An 18,735-nucleotide genomic window follows, 5' to 3' on the forward strand; every position below is an offset into this window, starting at 1 on the left:
TTATAGGATCAACACTCACTATGTTAACTCTTTTCTTTTTTTAAATATCTATGGAAACTCTTACTATTTGTCTTTATATTTCTAGCTAGCTTTTTCTCATACTCTAATTTTACCTTCAATCTTTTAGTCCTTTGCTGTTTTATATATTCTGTTCAAGTGACGCAGAGTACTGCTTAGTTGAGGTTGCTCATTGTATTCTGATACTACTTCCCTTGGAAACTTAGAGGAACAGAGCATATTTGAGTGTTGACAGTAAGATGTTGGGAGAATGTTAGCAGTAAAACACAGCTTTACATGACAAGACATTGTCATGTTTTAGGATTTTTTTTCTTGATGTCAGCTTTATTTACACAGCAGTCCCTGCTCACAGGGCAGCCTGATACTTCTCAGGGAGTGAATGAATGAGTGCATGCATGCGAGAAATAATGAAAAGCAAATAATGATACTAGCCATGAAGTTGGAGGGAAGCCACAGATTCGCAGCTTAGTCGAACCCCTCCTGTCTGCATTCAGTCGTACCGGTTATGTGGATCCTTTTCCTGCAAGCAGATAGAACAGGGACAGATGTTGGAATAAGAAAAGAAAGACAGAAGAACCTGCATTTATATGATACTTTATCATGTCCTCAGGATGGCCCAAAGCACTTCACAGCCAATTGATTACTTTTGCAATGCACAATGTTCTTTTGTAGGCAAACATAGCAGCCAATATGCACAAAGCAAGATCCCAGCTACAGCAAATGAGTGAATGACCAGTTAATCTGTTTTTGGTAGGTTTAGTTGAGGGAGGAATCTTGGTCGAGCACTCCCTGTTCTTCAAATAATGCAATGGGATATTTTTCAATCCAGCTGAATGTCTACCGTCTCATGCGAAAGATAGGACTTCTGACAAATCAATGCTCCCTCAGTATTACACTGCAGTGTTAGTATAGATTATATTCTCAATCAAAGAATATTTGAGATGTATATGACCCAAGTATCCAGAAGCAGCCACCTTATGAGATTGTGTAAATATACAGCATGCAGCTACCATGTATAGGCAGTGTGTTTGATGTTTGTTGCTTGCCATATTTCATGGGCCACAGGGCAAATGCGCAATGTCAGCAGTGCAGAGTTCAGCCATGAAACATGAGGATTTGGAAAACAGATGAGCAGTTGCTGGAGAGCTGGGAATTGTTTCTTCATGATGCTTACATTGAAATTTTGTTAAGATGCTTGGAAAACAACACTCTTACTTATGCAAAGTTTCAACAACCTTGGGCAGCCTTGCATAGCCCAGCAAATTCTTCCTCACCTACCCCCAGTTTTAGGCCACAGGTCAGATAGCAGTGGCTCATTTGATCACCTCGATCCAAGCTGCCTTGGCAGTATTCTTGACTGGAGAGCACCCTTTTGCTCCAAAAAGATTCATCCTTTTATATAACACTTCCAAAGCACCATCTTGCAATGGCGCTATTCTCCTTTGTGTTTTGCTTCTGCTATGTTTTAAATTTGCAGCCAGTTCCCTTTTAAAGACGATCAGCAATTTTTAAAGAACTGCTGCTGAATAACCCGCACCCTGACCCATGCATAGAAGAAAAGAGCCTTTCTTTTTGATGAAATGTATTTTATTGATGAAACTTTATTGATACATAGAGTGAAGTTCCAGATCCCTGGTATGAATCACCACCCTTCAGCCATCAACCTTTAGTGATGATCTGAAAATAAAACATGATTATTGAAGACATGTTCATTGTTTCTGCAACTTTTTTCCTTTCAGCTGCAGTTGAGTTGATAGACTGCTACTCATCACCTCACCTCCCATTGACTTTAATGGGATATGCAGCAGTACTAATTTAAATACAATCTCTGCAGGCCCCCATCACATTTGGCTCTGACTCTGTCAGCTTGACAGGTCAGCTTCACGTCCGGAAACAATCTTTAACCTACATATTTTATATTATTTTCAAAATTTCTTGAGATATGTTTAGATAAAGAGGGCCTTTCAGCCCACTTGATCTCATTCTTCCAGAATACCAACCATTACTGCACCATCACCATCACCTTTTACCTCAGCTGGTTCATAAATGAGCGCATTGTCCTGACCTTAACCACTCTTCCTGGTAACCCCATTCTAACTGTTGGCTAATCTCTGTGCGACCTGAAACATATTCTTTTTTTTAAACAGTAATGTGACGGGGAGCTATCATAAGAACTGCACACTATTAAATGCTCCACTTTGTGTTGAACTGCTAGAGATGGTGGCCCCCTGAAGTGAAGGATTGAGGTGAGTCTCACCTCCAGTAAATTGCCCCAGGTGCTAATTCATTTCCTGCCTGGCCATTATCACGTGGTTCAAATCGTTTTAAATTGTAACTGAAGTTAAAGATTTGACTGATTTTATCTGAATAGATTTACTGGTGATTTAAACCTCAATTGGTTCATTTTTTAAAAAGCAAATATATACATTTTATTTTAAAAAGTACTGCTGTATGTTGAAATATTGTTACAAGAATTAAAAACCATGATTCACCTCATTGATCCAATCTATCTCAGCGGAGACACGGGTCCACACGGTAGGTTTCATGTAGAACCTGCATCCTCCTGCATAAATAAAGCTGGTCACGCCATGGACATAGTACTTCCCACCCTGCTCACAGTTCAGAGGACCACCAGAATCTCCCTGTGAGAGAAAAAAGAGGGAGAAATCCCATTGCCATTCAGTTCTTCGAAATACTATTGTCTTTGATCAAACATCGGGACATAAAGCATGATACAGATTGGTTCATTGACCCATCAAGCCCATTCCTTTAACACAACATGTACAATCTACCCAGTTATAAATTCTGTCCCACCCATTTGATTTCCTGAGAGAGGTTTTTCTATTATTACTCCCACATAATCCAAATGTAATCGTGATATTCTAAAATATCCACTTTACAATCCTGCTCTACTGCTCATCACAGCCAGCATAACTCTCCCTGGCCTCAGTACTATGGGAATTATCATGCCCATGGAGCATTGTATCCCAAAACAGTTTTTTTTTAAAGAGATAATAACCCTTTTAATAGCTGATATATTAGATGTGGATAAGTTGCTGTCAACCTTTTTGGTGATTAGTGGAGTAAAGCATGTCAAATCAGCATTGAGCACTCCAAAAGCAAAATGCTGCGGATGCTGGAAATCTGAAATAAAAACAGGAAATGCTGGAAATACCCAACAGGTCAGGCAGCATCTGTGAAGAGAGAAACAGTTAACGTTTCAGGTCTGTGACCCTTCGTCAGAATATAATCAACATAAACATTAACTCTGTTTCTCTCTCCGTAGATGCTGCCCGACCAACTGAGTATTTCTAGCATTTTCTGTTTTTATTATTGAACACTCCAGGTCAGGTATGGCAGCATACAGATTAGCGTTAGTGTTTCCTACCAGAGAATGGCTACCGACCCGAACCTGATGACGTGTTGGGTTCGGGTCGGGTCGCACTTCCGGGTCCAGCATTCGAGCTCGGGTCGGACACGCTCTATCACCACCTCCGGTAAGCGGCTCCAACGTTAATGTAATTTTTGGACTTGAAAGGTGGTTTTGTTACAGTTTTTTTAAGCTTGTGCAGATAAGCAACAAAGTGAAAAATAGAAGGTAGGTTAACTGATGGTTGGGTCGGGTCGGGTGTGGGAAAAAATGAAAGGACTCGGGCTGGGTCGGGCTCGGGTCGGAGGTGGTTTTGTTGGGCTCGGGTCGGGTTTCATTTGCAGACCTGAGTCGGCCTTTATTTCCTCATGACAAGTCAACATTTGCAGGCTTCTGTTTGTTTGTCAGCTTTTGCTTAATGCATAATTTATTGTTCTTGCTCTGCTTAGATTGTGCCAGAATATTCCCAAAATATCTTCTATATGTGTAGCTGTGTCGAACTTGTGTGTATGAGCAGCAATGCGACCAGATGATTCTTGCACTGTATCTCTGGCAGTTTGATACATCAGACAAGTATTGGCAAAGAAGCCGTTTGGTCCAGTATTTTAGCAGTTGGATCAGCTTTTGATCAAGGCAGAGTTGGCAACAGTTTTTTTTAAAGCAGCAAATTTCCATAAAACAGCAAATTTCCATGCAGGCCATTGTCAACAATTCATGCTGACAGCTTTTATTTGCATTCCATCCGTGTATTAGCGCCTGATGACAAAAAATGCCATCTTGGCTCCTGCCTCGAGGCCATCCCATGAATGCTGCAGGAATATCACCATGCATTGGTTTAATTCCAGCACATATGCAACCGTGTAAATTGTGCGCATGCGGCCTGCCCATTTGGCACTTGTGTGTGTACACAGCTTCCACATTGACATGTGATAAAATGAGACCCAGAGGTGTGCAAGTGCTTCAACCCTTCAGGACGAGACAATCTGCCCACCACCACAGAAATTGTTCATGTAAATTGCTCTCCAGAGACTAAACAATATAAAATCTAATAAAGCAGAGATATGCAGGAGACGGATGTTAAATGTACTGGAGGGACTAACACAAAAAGTACTGGAGAGAATGATGCAAAATATTTTAGAGAGAGTTATGTAAAATGTACAGTCCAGAAAGTGATGCATAGATACCAACCGTCAGTGTTTGACTGCTGCGCTACAGGGAGAGAGCGGGGAATGGCAAGAACAGTACCAGGAATCAATGACTAGCATTGGAGCTGTCCTTTCTTAAGGTTGATGAATAGGATTCAGTTTCAGTCACATAGGCCCTCAGGTACCAGAGCGCAGTTGTGGCTTTTATCAACAGCAAGAGATATCTGAGCGAGCCCCAAAGCCACTGGAATCTAAGTGGCTTTTAAATTTGTCCTCACATACATATGAGAAGCTATGGAGGTCCACAGAGGAATCAGAAGGGAAGAATCTGCATTTTGCTTTCATGAGAAATGTTGTTGAACAGTTTGTCAACCCTCTTACGTTGGGTTCATTGATTTTCAGAGGCCTTTGATATTAGTGCCTTCTGTAACCTGCATGAAGAAGCAGGAAGCTTTGGGGAAAATTAGGGCAATTAGGGATGGGCAATAAATGCTGGCATAGCCAGTGACGCCCACATCCCATAAATGAATTTAAAAGAAGGCCAAATCTTGGCTATTATCTGGGATGTGTTCTCCAGCTCCAAGGTTCAGCATCCACATAGGATAGATGAGAGACTCCCCAACTTTCTCCAAAAGAGGTCAGACAAGATTGCCTGCTGTTTCATACCCTAGATGGTCCTAGAATGTCTTTTCTGAAAATATTGCAGCACATGTTTTTGCAATTGATATTGCATTGTTGGTGGACTCTTCTTGGGATCTAGTGTGCTCAACTCACCATATTTGGCTTCAATGGCAAAATTAGAGTAGATTCTAAAATGCTGGAAAATGCACCAAATAATGTCAAAAATTAACATTTCCCAGGAAAAGCTTGTGTCCAAGCACCGCCTCCCCAAAGAAGTAACTCTTCAGTTTTCACATTTCCCATCGGAAATTTCTAAGTCTGTCATTCCAAAAGGCACACTTTTGTATATTAGTAGTTTTTTCCCACAATACAGGTGAACAAACACTGGGTTTATACCTGCACCTTAAGTTATAAGTTCAAGTCCCACTGCAATCTCATTTGAACTATTTTTTTCATCTGTCATAAATAAAGACATTAGGTTTTGGTTTTCACAAAACGACAAGGCAAATTGCATAAAGTGATTCCCAAAACCATGGTAAAAATCACCAATCCTGCACAGCACAATGAAATGTAACTCATCCGGTCTCCTTAAAGCACTGGCCTTGGTCACATATCTATATTTAGAGCTGTTTTTGAGTTGTCAATTGTTTCAACATAAGCATATAAGAAATAAGAGGAGGAATAGACCATACGGTCCCTCAAGCATGTTCTGCCATTCAATATGATCATGGCTGATCTACTGCCTCAACTCCACTTTCCCACCTGCTGCCTATATCCCTTGATTCCCTGAGAGACCAAAAATCTCTCTATCTCAGATGTAAATATATTCAATGATGGAGCATCCACAACCCTCTGGGGTAGGGAATTCCATAGATTCACAATCCTCTGAGTGAAGGAATTTCTCTTCATCTCAGTCCTAAATGATTGACCTCTTATCCTGAGACTGTGGCCCCGTGTTCTCGATTCTTCAACCAGAGGAAACAACCTCTCAGTGTCTATCTGTCAAGACCCTTCAGAACCTTGTTGTTTCAATGAGATCACCTCTCATTCTTCTAAACTCGAGAGTATAGGCCCAACTTACTCAGACTCTCATCATAGGACAACCCTCTCATCCCAGGTGTCAATCTAGTCAATCTTTGCTATATCGTCTCCAATGCAAGTACATCCTTCTTTAGAAATGGAGACCAAAACTGTGCACAGTTCTCCAGGTGTGGTCTCACCAAAGCCCTATACAATTGTAGCAAGATCTCCTTATTCCTGTACTTCAATCCCCTTGCAATAAAGGCCAACATGCCATTTGCCTTCCCAATTGCTTGCTGTACCTGCATTCTAACTTTCTGTGTTCCTTGTACAAGTACACCCAAGTCTGAGCATCAACATTTAGAAGTTTCAGGCCTTTAAAAAAAATTCTGTTTTTCTGTTCTTACAACCAAGGTGAATAACCTCACACTTCCCTACATTATACTCCATCTGCCACCTTGTTGCCAACTCACTTAACATGTCTATATCTCTTTGCAGCCTTGTGGTGTCCTCCTCACGCCTAACTTTGTATCGTCAGCAAATTTAGATATATTACTGTCCGTCTCTTTGTCTAAGTCATTAATATAGATTGTAAATAGCTGAGGCCCCAGCACTGGTCATTTCAGCACTCCACTAGTTACGGCCAGCCAACTTGAAAATGCCCCGTTTTTTGCTTTTCTCTGCTTCCTCTCTGTTAACCAGTCCTCCCATCCATGCTAATATATTACCCCCCACGTCCATGAGCCCTTATCTTGCATATTAACCTTTTGTATGGCACCTTATCAAATGCCATTTGGAAATTCAAGTATAGTACATCTACTGGTTCCCCTTTGTTTACCTTACCCATTATTTTGAATCTTGTCAGCATTTTTGAGTATTCTAGGTTGGTAGAAATGGGCATTCCTGGATACTACCATGCTAATGTGCCTGAACACAAACCTCAGAACAGCCACAATAGTATCACTGAACTTTTGTGTTTGTCACACCTGTCTGAGTGAGACAGGCCATTTAGTTCAGGCTACTCAAATATATTTCACATTCACACTTTTATAACTGGCAGAGAGAGGAGATTTTCACCTCATAGATCTGGGCTGGATTCAAATCCAGGTTCCTGCTGTGAAAGGCCAGCCTGCTCACAGGGCACTACATAATCCTCTCATGATTTTTATTTTTGATGTGTAAATTAATACTAATTATCAAGCCAAAGATGTTGGTTCACATTTTCACTACTGGATTCTCCACTGGGTTCTCACAACAAGCTCACAATAGATCTTTGAATTCTGTGGATCAGTTGCTACCAATCAAGGAATTTATTTCACCTTTACTGCAGTTTCTTGTGGCATTGTCAAGAAAGGGCCACATTTCTCAATATGCACCATTATAGATTATTATTTTGTCCCATGGAAGGAAAACATCTGAGACCATTACCTGACAGCCTGAGACAGAACCATCTCCGCCCGCACACACCATGGTGTCCTTGACAGTGTAGCCCCAAAGGTCAGGTCTGGAACAGGTTTTGTAGTCAACAATCATGATGGGAGTCTGCTGAAGAGTAGGACTAACGTCACCACCATCTACATCGAGTAAGAACATCCAATGAATGCTTCGGTTTCCTTTCTTTTCATTTATCTTAGTTCTGGTCCACATTTATTCTATGACCATTGCACTCTGAATTTGTCATTCTTGTTTCCCTTGATTTACATATACTTCCTTATGTTCTCTTGCCTGAACCTGCAACTTCATGGTGTTGAAACCAAGGAACATTGCACTGCCTCCTACTCTAAGTCAGTTCTTTCCCAAGAACTTTAAGCTTGCCTCCCTCAGCCTTTTTTCTGCATTTCTACTGACTTTCCAAACTAAAGCTTGATATCCAACTAACTACTACTTGTTGATTTATCTCATCTGCTTTCCAACTGTTTTCAATTTTGGTAGTGTCCTGGGCTAACTGTTCGGTTTCTCCAAAAAATATTAATTCCAATAAGCAGATTGAAGAACATTTGATGGGACCCAACTGCTAGGCCTACATCTGTGAATTTCTGAACTATACTGATGGCCTTTGAATGTCAATTTTTGTGAATTAGGGCCTTACGTAAGGAGACCAAAGCTGAACGCAGTACTCTAGGTGCAGTCTCACCAACGCCCTGTACAGTGGTAGCAAGACCCCCCTACTTTTATACTTCATCCCCCTTGCAATAAATGCCAACATTCGATTTACCTTCTTAATTACTTGCTGTACCTTCATGCTAACTTTTTGTGACTCACATACAAGGACACCCAGATCCCTCTGTACCGCAGCATTCTGCAGTCTCTCTCTTTGTAAATAATAATATGCTTTTCTATTCTAATATAAAAGAAAAATACTGCGGATGCTGGAAATCTGAAATAAAAACAAGAAATGCTGGAACCACTCAGCAGGTCTGGCAGCATCTGTGAAAAGAGAAGCAGAGTACCCGAAACGTTAACTTTTCACAGATGCTGCCAGACCTGCTGAGTGGTTCCAGCATTTCTTGTTTTTATATGCTTTTCTATTCTTCCTGCCAAAGTGGACAACCTCACATTTTCCCACATTATACTTCATCTGTCAAATTTTTGACCACTCACTGAATCTATCTATATCTCTTTGCAGACTCTTTATGTCCTCCTCACAACGTGCTTTCCTACCTATCTTTGTATTGTCCGTAAATTTGGCTGCAATACACTCGGTCCCTTTATGCAAGTCATTAATATAGATTGTAAATAGTTGAAGCCCCAGCACTGATCCCTGTGGCACTCCACTAGTTACAGTTTGCCAACCTGAAAATGCCCCATTTATCCTGACTCTCTGTTTCCTGTTGGTTAGCCAATCCTCTATCCATGCTAATATATTAACTCCAACACCATGAGCTCGTATCTTGTGTAGTAACCTTTTCTATGGCACCTTATCAAATGTCTTTTGGAATTCCAAATACACTACATCTACTGGTTTCCCTTTATCCACACTGCTTGCTACGTCCTCAAAGAACACTAATAAATTTGTCAAACATGATTTCCCTTTCATAAAATCATGTTGACTCTGCCCGATTGCATTATGATTTTCTAAATGTCCTGCTACTACTTACTTAATAATGGATTCTAGCATTTTCCCAATGGCAGATATTAGGCTAACTGGCCTGTGATGTGCAGACACCGTTACAACATCTAATACCAATGGCTACTTGTGCTCAGCTGGCATAAGGTGCCCTTTCTTGCTGGGTAAGGTGAGAAATGTATTTGGGAACTTTTTCCAGACAAAATACTGTTTTTCAATTGAGCATTGGGTGGCTTTTCATTATGAAGCTCATGTTTCACCTGCTTACTAACATGACTATCTCAATTTGAAGAGCCAATCTCCAATACAGATATAATTGGCCAAATGGTCTCCTTATAAATTATATTTTTTATAATACCATAAGATGAATTTTCAAGCATAGATCCAAAGCACCTACTATATGTGTAACCCCAACCAGTGGCATAGCACAGGTAGTTGTTTGGCAGAGTCTCTCCCTTTGGTGGCAATAATCCAAGCTGAACTTTGTCATTGAGAACTGCTTCTTCAGCAAGACGAACCATTGCGATGTCATGCCTACATAGCATATAAAGCTTTTCAATGTTTTAATTAATAACAGAACGTGACATATCTAAAAATTGATTATTCTAGCTAATGATAAAAATGGATCTACACACCACCGCATTAAAGGCTCTATTAACTAAACCAAGAGCCCAGAATATTTTTGTTGTGTAGGGTATTTCCTTTTTAAGGACAGCATATGTAACTGGAATAAAATACATAATTACTCTGTTGTGAGTTCTCGTTTGTGGCCTGATATTAAAGTTAACTGCCTTTATCCTGCGTCAGATTGAACTAAATTTTATTGCAGCCATGTGTCCAGCTATATCCTTTTTGATACACTTGGACAACAAAATGAACACCTACGGTTATGAAATACAGCCTACGTGACTTGAGTCTAATAACACACTTACAAATACTTGGCCCTTGGGTTATCAGATTGATCATGAGGTATTTTCTATCTCCCAAGCATACCTATTGCATGTGCTTAGTATCCACATGAAAATTTGTAATTATTATTGCATTGCTCACAGGTAAGTAATTTGCCATATGTTTCACTTACCCGGCGGAAATGTCTCCACTCCAATGCTTATTCAGCACAACTTTATCGATTAATATGTACTGCTCAGGACCTTCCGTCTCATAAATGTTGTGGTCACCCAGCGCAACACGGTAGACCAAACCTGGTCTGTTTAATCAAAGAAAGATATTGTAAGCCATTTCAAAATAAAATAAGGTCAACTCGGGTGTTTGGTGACCTTGAATTTCCAAATAGTTTAGAGGATTTTATCTTGATAAAATAAGACAGAAAATACAAGAAGATCTGCATGAAGGATAAATAAAAGGAGTAAATGTATATTGGTATATACAATAATATAAAAGCAAAATACTGCAGATGCTGGAAATCTGAAATAAAAACAGAAAGTGCTGGAAATACTCAGCAGGTCTGGCAGCATCTGTGGAGAGAGAAGCAGAGTTAACATTTCAGATCAGTGACCCTTCATCAGAACTGGCAAAGGTTAGAAAAGTATTAGGTTTTAAGCAAGTGAAGGGGCAGTGGGGTGTGGTGGGGAAGAGAACAAAAGGGAAGCTGTGTGATAGGGCAGAGGGCAGGAGAGATGAAATAACAATGATGTCATGGGACAAAGGCAAAGAGCATGTTAATGGTTGTGGTGAAAGACAAAGCATTAGTCCAGAGAGAGTGTTAATAGCAGAGTAATGAGCAGCTCTGTCCAAAAGCACAACATGAAAAACAGGCACATGGTTACAAAATTGCTTTTTCCGGTACATTGATGACTGTATCGGTGCCGCTTCCTGCTCTTGCCCCGAACTGGAAAACTTCATCAACTCCACCCTTCTCTCACCTTTACATGGTCTATCTCCAACATTTCCCTTCACTTCCTCGACTTCTCTGTCTCATCTCTGGGGATAGGCTGTCTACTAATATTCGTTATAAGCCCACCGACTCCCACGGCTACCTTGACTACACTTCCTCACACCCTGTTTCCTGAAAGGACTCCATCCCATTCTCCCAGTTTTTCCGTCTCCGACACGTCTGTTCCAATGATGCAACCTTCCACGACAGGACTTCTGACATGTCTTCCTTCTTCCTCAACCGAGGATTCCCCCCCTTTCCCCTCCCCAACCACTGTGGTTGACAGGGCCATCAACTGTGTCCAACCCATTTCCCGCACTTCTGCCCTCACCCCTTCCCCTCCCTCCCAGAACAGCGACAGGGTTCCCCTTGTCCTCATTTTCCACCCCACCAGCCTCCAGATCCAAAGGATCATCCTCTGCCATTTTTGCCACCTCCAGAGTGATGCCACCACCAAACACATCTTCCCTTCCCCTTCCCTGTCAGCATTTCAAAGGGATCATTCCCTCTGCGACACCCTGGTCCACTCCTCGATCACCCCCGACACTTCGTACCTTTCCCACAGCACCTTCCCATGCAATCGCAGGAGATGTAATACTGCCCTTTTACCTCCTCCTCACCATCCAAGGCTCCAAACACTCCTTCCGGGTGAAGCAGTGATTTACTTGTACTTCCTTCAATTTAGTATACTGTATTTGCTGCTCACAATGTGGTCGCCTCTACATTGGGGATTCGGTGACCGCTTTGTGGAACACCTCCACTCAGTCTGAAAGCATGACCCTGAGCTTCCGATTGCTTGCCATTTCAACACTGCTCTCATGCCCACATTTCTGTCCTTCGCCTGCTGTAGTGTTCCAGTGAACATCAACGCAATTTCGAGGAGCCGCACCTCATCTTTTAATTAGGCACTCTACAGCCTTGTGGACTCAACATTGAGTTCAACAATTTCAGAGCATGACTGGCCTTTTTGATGTTTATTTATTTATTTTTTAAAAATACTTTATTTTATGTTTTAACTATGTGCCTGTTTTTGCAGCACTTTCTGTTTTTATTGGTGTATACAATGATTGATTTTACAAGCTGGAAAATCAAAGAGCAGGAAAAAAGTATGAGCCCTACCAGTGTGAGGGAAAGTAAAGAAGGCATTCCTAGTGAATACTGCAGTTCTTTTCTTCTTCAGAAAATTTTCTGTTTTCTTGGATGATATTTTCTCTATGTACTGTGCTCTATCATTTTCCAAGATATTCTTGTTGTTCTCTTTCTTTACTAGTTTCCTTGAGCCACGCATCAGCTGTGAATGAGTGGGTTGACAATCTACTTCCAGGTCTTTGTCAGAACCCCACACTCAGAGCTGCATTAAAGTAACCCAGGGATGACTGACCCACTAATGTTTCCTCCTCATGGGTAACAGCTACCCTCAGCTTAGCGCATCTCTATATCACACGGACATTGTGCGTGTCCTTGGGCAACTCTTGAGTTGGATGACCCACCCACCTTATAATATTCCATGGCTCTGCACAGTGAAGGTCCATGGAACCCGCTCCGCTTATTTTATGCAACAAACTTCATCCAATCATCAGTTGCAAAACTTTTTGTTGTTGCAAATTTAAACTGTTTCTATGGGCCAATTCTCTCTGAAAAGAGAAAAGTAAGGCCTACAAAGCCCTATAAAGGAGATGTTACAAATTCTGTACGAGTTTCATTAAAATTCCATTGGATTTTTGGTAAAGGGTAGATAACAGCAAGAGCTTCAGAAGGAGAAAGGATAAAAAGTAGATGTGAGAGAATGAGAATGATGGTAAAGAGAAAGAAAACAGGTTCAAAAGAAGGATGACAAGAAGGTTGGGAATGGTTTTATTGGAAATACTGCAATAAGATTCCAAAGTGACTCCTGACAACACAGTCAAGTGCCAATGTCATCAGTGCGTTCCCAGCTGCGCACATGCACAGAACGGTGCATAAGATTCACAAATGATGTGTAACAGGCTACAAACTACAAACGCTCATAAAAGTCAAAGAGTGAAATTAATATCATTTACCGGTCCACACAGTGACCAGCAGTCATCACCCATCTGGGATGAACCAGAGTGCCTCCACATGTATGGTACCAGTACCCAGATAAGCCTTGAAGTGAAACCTGTTAAAAAAAAATGGATAATGGTCTAGAAAATTGAATTTTGAAATATTTTCTTCCTATATTCATTCAGAAAATATTAACAAAGATATGAAAATTATTCATACAATATATGAAAACGGATCTTACTGACCCACAAACTCCCATTTGACAATGAGAATAGGCTTCCTTTTCAAAATCAGGTAATTGGTAATTTTCATTATTGGAGAAAGGTAAGATTAGTAAACGTTTCATACCTGCCATGGCCAAGCATTGGGTTGAGATTCAACTCCTCCAATGATACGCTGATTCTCAAAGCACTGCCCTGCATTGAAAGAATTAAGACAACATTTTATGAATATATCTGTTGTGCATTTGTCAAGTCTTGCCACTTTATGTAAAGTCAATCATACAATGGCTGGTGCTGAATTATATACTTAAGAATCTGTTCACTACGTAGTGGAGTTTAGATTCATGTGCAACTGAATAACCACACAGTGGAATATGTAATCATGTGCTGTACAATATAGTATTGCATGTATTACAATATAGGATCTGATACCATTGGTCCTGACTGTAACATCTGCCTTCAGGTGTCACAGTTGCATGTTTGATTCTCAGAATCGTTACAGTGCAGAAGGAGGCCATTCGGCCCATCGTGTCCGCACTGGCTCTCTGAAAGAGCAATTCCCTCATTTCCATTCCCCTGCCTTCTCCCCGTAACCCTGCACATTCTTCCTTTTCATATAACTGTCTCATTCCCTTTTGAATGCTTCAATTGAACCTGCCTCCGCCACGTTACTCAGGCAGTGCATTCTCGACCTTACCCACTCGCTGTGTGAAAAACATTTTCCTCATATCACTTTTTCTTCTCTTACCAAATACTTTAAATCTGTGCCCTCTCGTTCGCGATCCTTTCACGAGTGGGAACAGTTTCTCTCTATCTACAATAATCAAAGCAAAATACTGCAGATGCTGGAAATCTGAAATAAAAACAAAAAGTGCTGGAAATACTCAGCAGGTCTGGCAGCATCTGTGGAGAAAGAAGCAGAGTTGATGTTTCAGGTCAGTGGCCTTTCATCAGAACTTTCTATCTACTCTGTCCAGACCCCTCATGATTTTGAATACCTCTATCAAATCACCTCTCAGCCTCCTCTTCTCCAAGGAAAACAGTCCTAGCTTCTCCAATCTATCTTCATAACTGAAATTCCTCATCCCTGGAACCATTCACATGAATCTTTTCTGTACTCTCTCCAGTGCCCTCATGTCTTTCCTCTAAAGTGTGGTGCCCAAAACTGGATGCGATACTCCAGCTGAGGCTGAACTAGAGTCTTATACAAGTTCAACATAACTTCCTTGCTCTTGTACTCTATGCCCCTATTAATAAAGCCCAAAATGATGTGGAATCCACAAAAGGGTGAAATAACTTTGTAGGTAATCCTCCACAGGGGAACTGGGTGTTATAGTGGATTAGACATGGACTTTTCACTGCTAGGGCTTGGTTCAAATCCAGACTGGGCTGTAAGGGTCCCATTTGAATTGAGTTGGGCAGTCTCAATCCAGTTCCTTCTGGGTGTAGGGCCTGCAGCAAAAAGTTGCCCCTAATTTGGCAATCTCACTCAGAGAGGTCACAGGATGATGGTGTGGGAATTGTGGGAAGAAATGTCCCACTGATGCAGTAGTGGTGCTCCCTGAGGTTGGGGTTGAGGTATATCATTGGGGCAATGTAGAGGGAACTGAACTCTGCAGCTGGTTATGCTATGCCTGAGCTGGGAGGTCTTGATGCTGGCACTGGGTGCCTGAAATGGAAAGGATGGCATTCTTCAGCACTGATATCCTTCACCTTGATGAGAACAAAACTTTAACAAAAGTACCCCTTTAATGAAGCTTGCCTTTTAACTTTACATTGGTTCACCCTACTTCTTCACCCCACTCTGTTTTCTTTGACTTGTTCCATTCGCCTCCTAATAATAGCACCAAAAATGAAAACTCCTTCTGAAAGTTTGGGGCAGAAAATATAAATTACAGCCCATTCTAAGTTAATACAGTCCTTGATCAACACTATCACTGTTATTCTGAAACACAAGCATGACAGAACTGGACTTTCCCCAATGTAACAACATTTTCAGCAGCTATCAAGATTGGTGTAGTACCAGGTGATAAGGCTTCGGTGAAAGTGACTATGTTATAGCTGCCAAATCCATTCAAATATCCACAGCACCATCAGAAAAAGAGAGCTGCAGAAAAGTCATTATTTCAAACTTTAATAATATCTTAGTGATACAAACAAAATTCCAATCCTTATCCAAGACTGCTAGTTTCCTACTTTCTGATCCCGGCAGTGTGACACAAATTAAAATATTTTAATTTCCAGCCATCTTACACTTGAAACGTAGAATACTCAGAGAGTTCTGCATGTCAGAAGTGCCGTATTTTGGGTGAGACATTAAACCAAGGCCCCGTCTGCCCTCGCAGGTGGGCGGAAAAGATCTCATGGTAATATCTTGAAGAAAAGCGAAGGGGAGTTCTCCCTGGTGTCCTGGGGTCAATATTTATCCTTCAATCAACATCACTAAAACAGATTATCTGGTCATTATCACATTGCTGTTTGTGGGAGCTTGCTGTGTACAAATTGGTTGCCTCTTTTCCCATATTATGACAGTGACTACTCTTCAAAACTACTTCCTTGGCTGTAAAGTGCTTTGGGACATCCTGAGGTTGTGAAAGGTGCTATATAAATGAAAGTTTGTTCTTTCTTTCTTTACTGTTAATAGAAAAAGAATGGAAGGAAGCATGAATCGTAGTTTTTTTAATTTGTTGTTCGATGTAGCTGAAGTTGCTTCCACATGGAGGGTAAAACTGTAGCTATTTACATGGGGATAACTAGCTATATTATTAAAAGTGGTGTGTATGTTTGAATGTCACGTTCTAGTTGACAGCAGTTCTTGTCTGCATTATTTCCCTGTTCCAATACAAAGGTGGAACCTGTATTTATTTACTGCCTTTTGTGCCCTCAGGATGTCCAAAAGCACTTCACAGCTAATGAAGCACTTCTGAAGTGTAGTTACTGTTGTTTTGTAGGTAAACGTGGCAGCCACTATGTGCACCCGAAGGCCGCATAAATGGCAATGAGAAAAATGACCAGATAATCTATGTTTTATTGATATTGTTTGGGGGATAAATGTTGTCCAGGACTCTGGAAGACCTCCCTGTTCTTCTTTCAATCGTGCCATGGGGTCTTTAACGTCTGCCTGAGAGAGCAGACAGGGCCTTAGTTTAACATCACGTCCGAAAGATGGGCAGCTTCGACAGTGCCGCCCTCCCTCAGTATTGCACTGAAGTGTCAGCCTACGTTACGTGTTCATGTCTCTGGAGCAGTTGTACAGATCACTGTTTATCACAGATTGAGTAAAATACAACCCTCTAGTGTGGCTGGGACCATCTGTACCCTTGTATAGCAGGGAAGTGATCCATACAGTAGGTGGACCTTCTCTTGGAGTTACTTCACAAGACCTGCTCTTATGTGGAGAAGCCTCTATTATAAATCTGTGAGAATGTATAAAAGATTTTGAAGTTCATGTAAAATGAGACAGAAGAGTCCCGATCACACTGAATCAAATTGGATCCACGATGACCAAATTAATGTCTGCTCAACATCCAGTTATACTGTAAGATACAAATATTTCTACTCACCAAGCAGGGCAAGGCTCACCAAGATTACCAGTCTCAACATGTTGGTAGTTCTGCTGGTTGTGTGTTGCGACTATTCTCACTGTGTGGCTTCCCTTTAATACTCTTTTTTAATCTAAGGAATTGGCAGTGACATGCCAATTAATCTATTAACTGTGGGAAAAACACTGACTGTACAGTGAGATACCTTGTAATATGCATCATTAGTTTTTGTAATATCACAGTTAATATGTGAAGGATTCCAGATGATTTCAGTTCAAACAGCAAATAAATCAACAATTTGAAATTTTATCTCACCCTCATCCTTCACCAATGGTGCTGGCTCCTTGCTCAGGTCTGGTTCTAATGCTACCTGTCACCCTCTTGTACATTGCTCTGGTAGCTATTATTCACATGTGAATCTGAACAGTGAGTGTCACAAACGATTGCAGGGGGAATTATAGTTTTGTCCACATTTGCCATTCATACATGTCCTCTCTCAGTAGAGTGTGCTGGACAGTGACCAGAAATGGAAAGCCTGGACAATTTTCTTCTCCCTAAGTCACAGTCACTGAAGTCAATCATAGCATAGCTACTCGAGCTGAGATCATCCAGTTAGGTGTTAGCCTTGTTTTAGTGGTAGCACTCTTACCCGAGTCAGAAGATTGTGGGTTCAAGGGCCACTCCAGGAATTGAGCATGTAATCTGATAGTTCAGTGCAATACTGAGGGAGTGTGGCCCTCTCAGAGGTGCTACCTTTTGGATGAGACGTTAAACCAAGGCTCCATCTGCCTTCTTGGGTGGACGTAAAAGATTCCAAAGCACTATTCAAAAGAGAGCAGGATAGTTGTCCCAATTTTCTGAACAAGATTTATCCTGCAACCAACATCACCGAAAACAGATGATCTGGCCATTATTCTGATTACTGTTTGTGGGACTTTGCTTTGTGCAAATTGGTTGGTTGCCCACAGGACATAAACAGTTCTTTCTAATCATATGTATATACAGTATCTTGTTGCCCTCTTTTAGTTGATGTGCAAATAGGAACAAGCTGCCTGGGCTGCTGAACTGTGAACTGAATATTTTAAACAATGAGGAACTAAAGGCAACAATAAAGCAGGGAGCCAAACGCTGCTTAACATACATTACAATTAGCAAGGCCCCCTCCCTTACCTCTTTTTCCAGTGCATGATTGTATTGGTGCCGTTTCCTGCTCTTGCCCCGAACTGGAAAGTTTCAGCAACTTTGCTTCCAATTTCTACCCTTCCCTTGCCTTCACATGATCTACCTCTGACTCTTTCTCTTCCTTGACTTCTCTGTCCCCATTTCTGGGGATAGGCTATCGACCAATATCCACTGTAAGCCTACTAACTCACACAGCTATATTGACTAACGTTCTTCCACCTGTTTCCTTTAAGGTCTCTATTTTATTCTCCTATTTTCTCCATCTATTCTGATGATGCCACCTTCCATACTTATGCTTTTGATATGACTTTTTTCTTCAACCGTGATTGACAGGGCCCGCGCCTGTATCCATTCCATTTTCCACACTTCTGCCCTCAACCCTTCCCCTCTCTCCCAGAACCATGATAAGGTTCCCCTTATCCCCACCTTCCACCTTCAACAGATCATCCTCTGCCATCTCCAGTGTGATGCCACCAAACAAATCTTCACTTCCCCTCCCCTTTCAGCATTTCAAAGAGACCATTTCCTCCGAGACAATCTCGTCCACTCATTCACCCCTCCCCTTCTCACACCATCTTCCCATTAAAGTGTAGGAGATGCAAATCTGCCCCTTTTAACTCCTCCTTCCCACTG

At 41.3% G+C, this 18,735-nt stretch overlaps 1 protein-coding gene across 1 annotated transcript; it reads right to left on the bottom strand.

Moving 5' to 3' along the window:
- Nucleotides 1-1,628: 1,628 nt before the first annotated feature.
- Nucleotides 1,629-17,067, bottom strand: LOC137358672 (elastase-1-like). Its single transcript, XM_068024842.1, has 8 exons — nt 16,942-17,067; nt 13,506-13,573; nt 13,175-13,272; nt 10,323-10,448; nt 9,639-9,775; nt 7,603-7,748; nt 2,511-2,660; nt 1,629-1,695 (listed from the first exon to the last, which is right to left on the bottom strand). Exons 1-8 carry the CDS (start codon nt 16,979-16,981, stop codon nt 1,678-1,680), a joined length of 783 nt encoding a protein of 260 aa, XP_067880943.1. The 5' UTR covers nt 16,982-17,067; the 3' UTR covers nt 1,629-1,677.
- Between the last annotated feature and the right edge of the window lie 1,668 nt (nt 17,068-18,735).

This window comes from Heterodontus francisci, chromosome X (assembly GCF_036365525.1).
Source record: "Heterodontus francisci isolate sHetFra1 chromosome X, sHetFra1.hap1, whole genome shotgun sequence".
In the NCBI taxonomy this organism is placed as follows: domain Eukaryota; kingdom Metazoa; phylum Chordata; class Chondrichthyes; order Heterodontiformes; family Heterodontidae; genus Heterodontus; species Heterodontus francisci.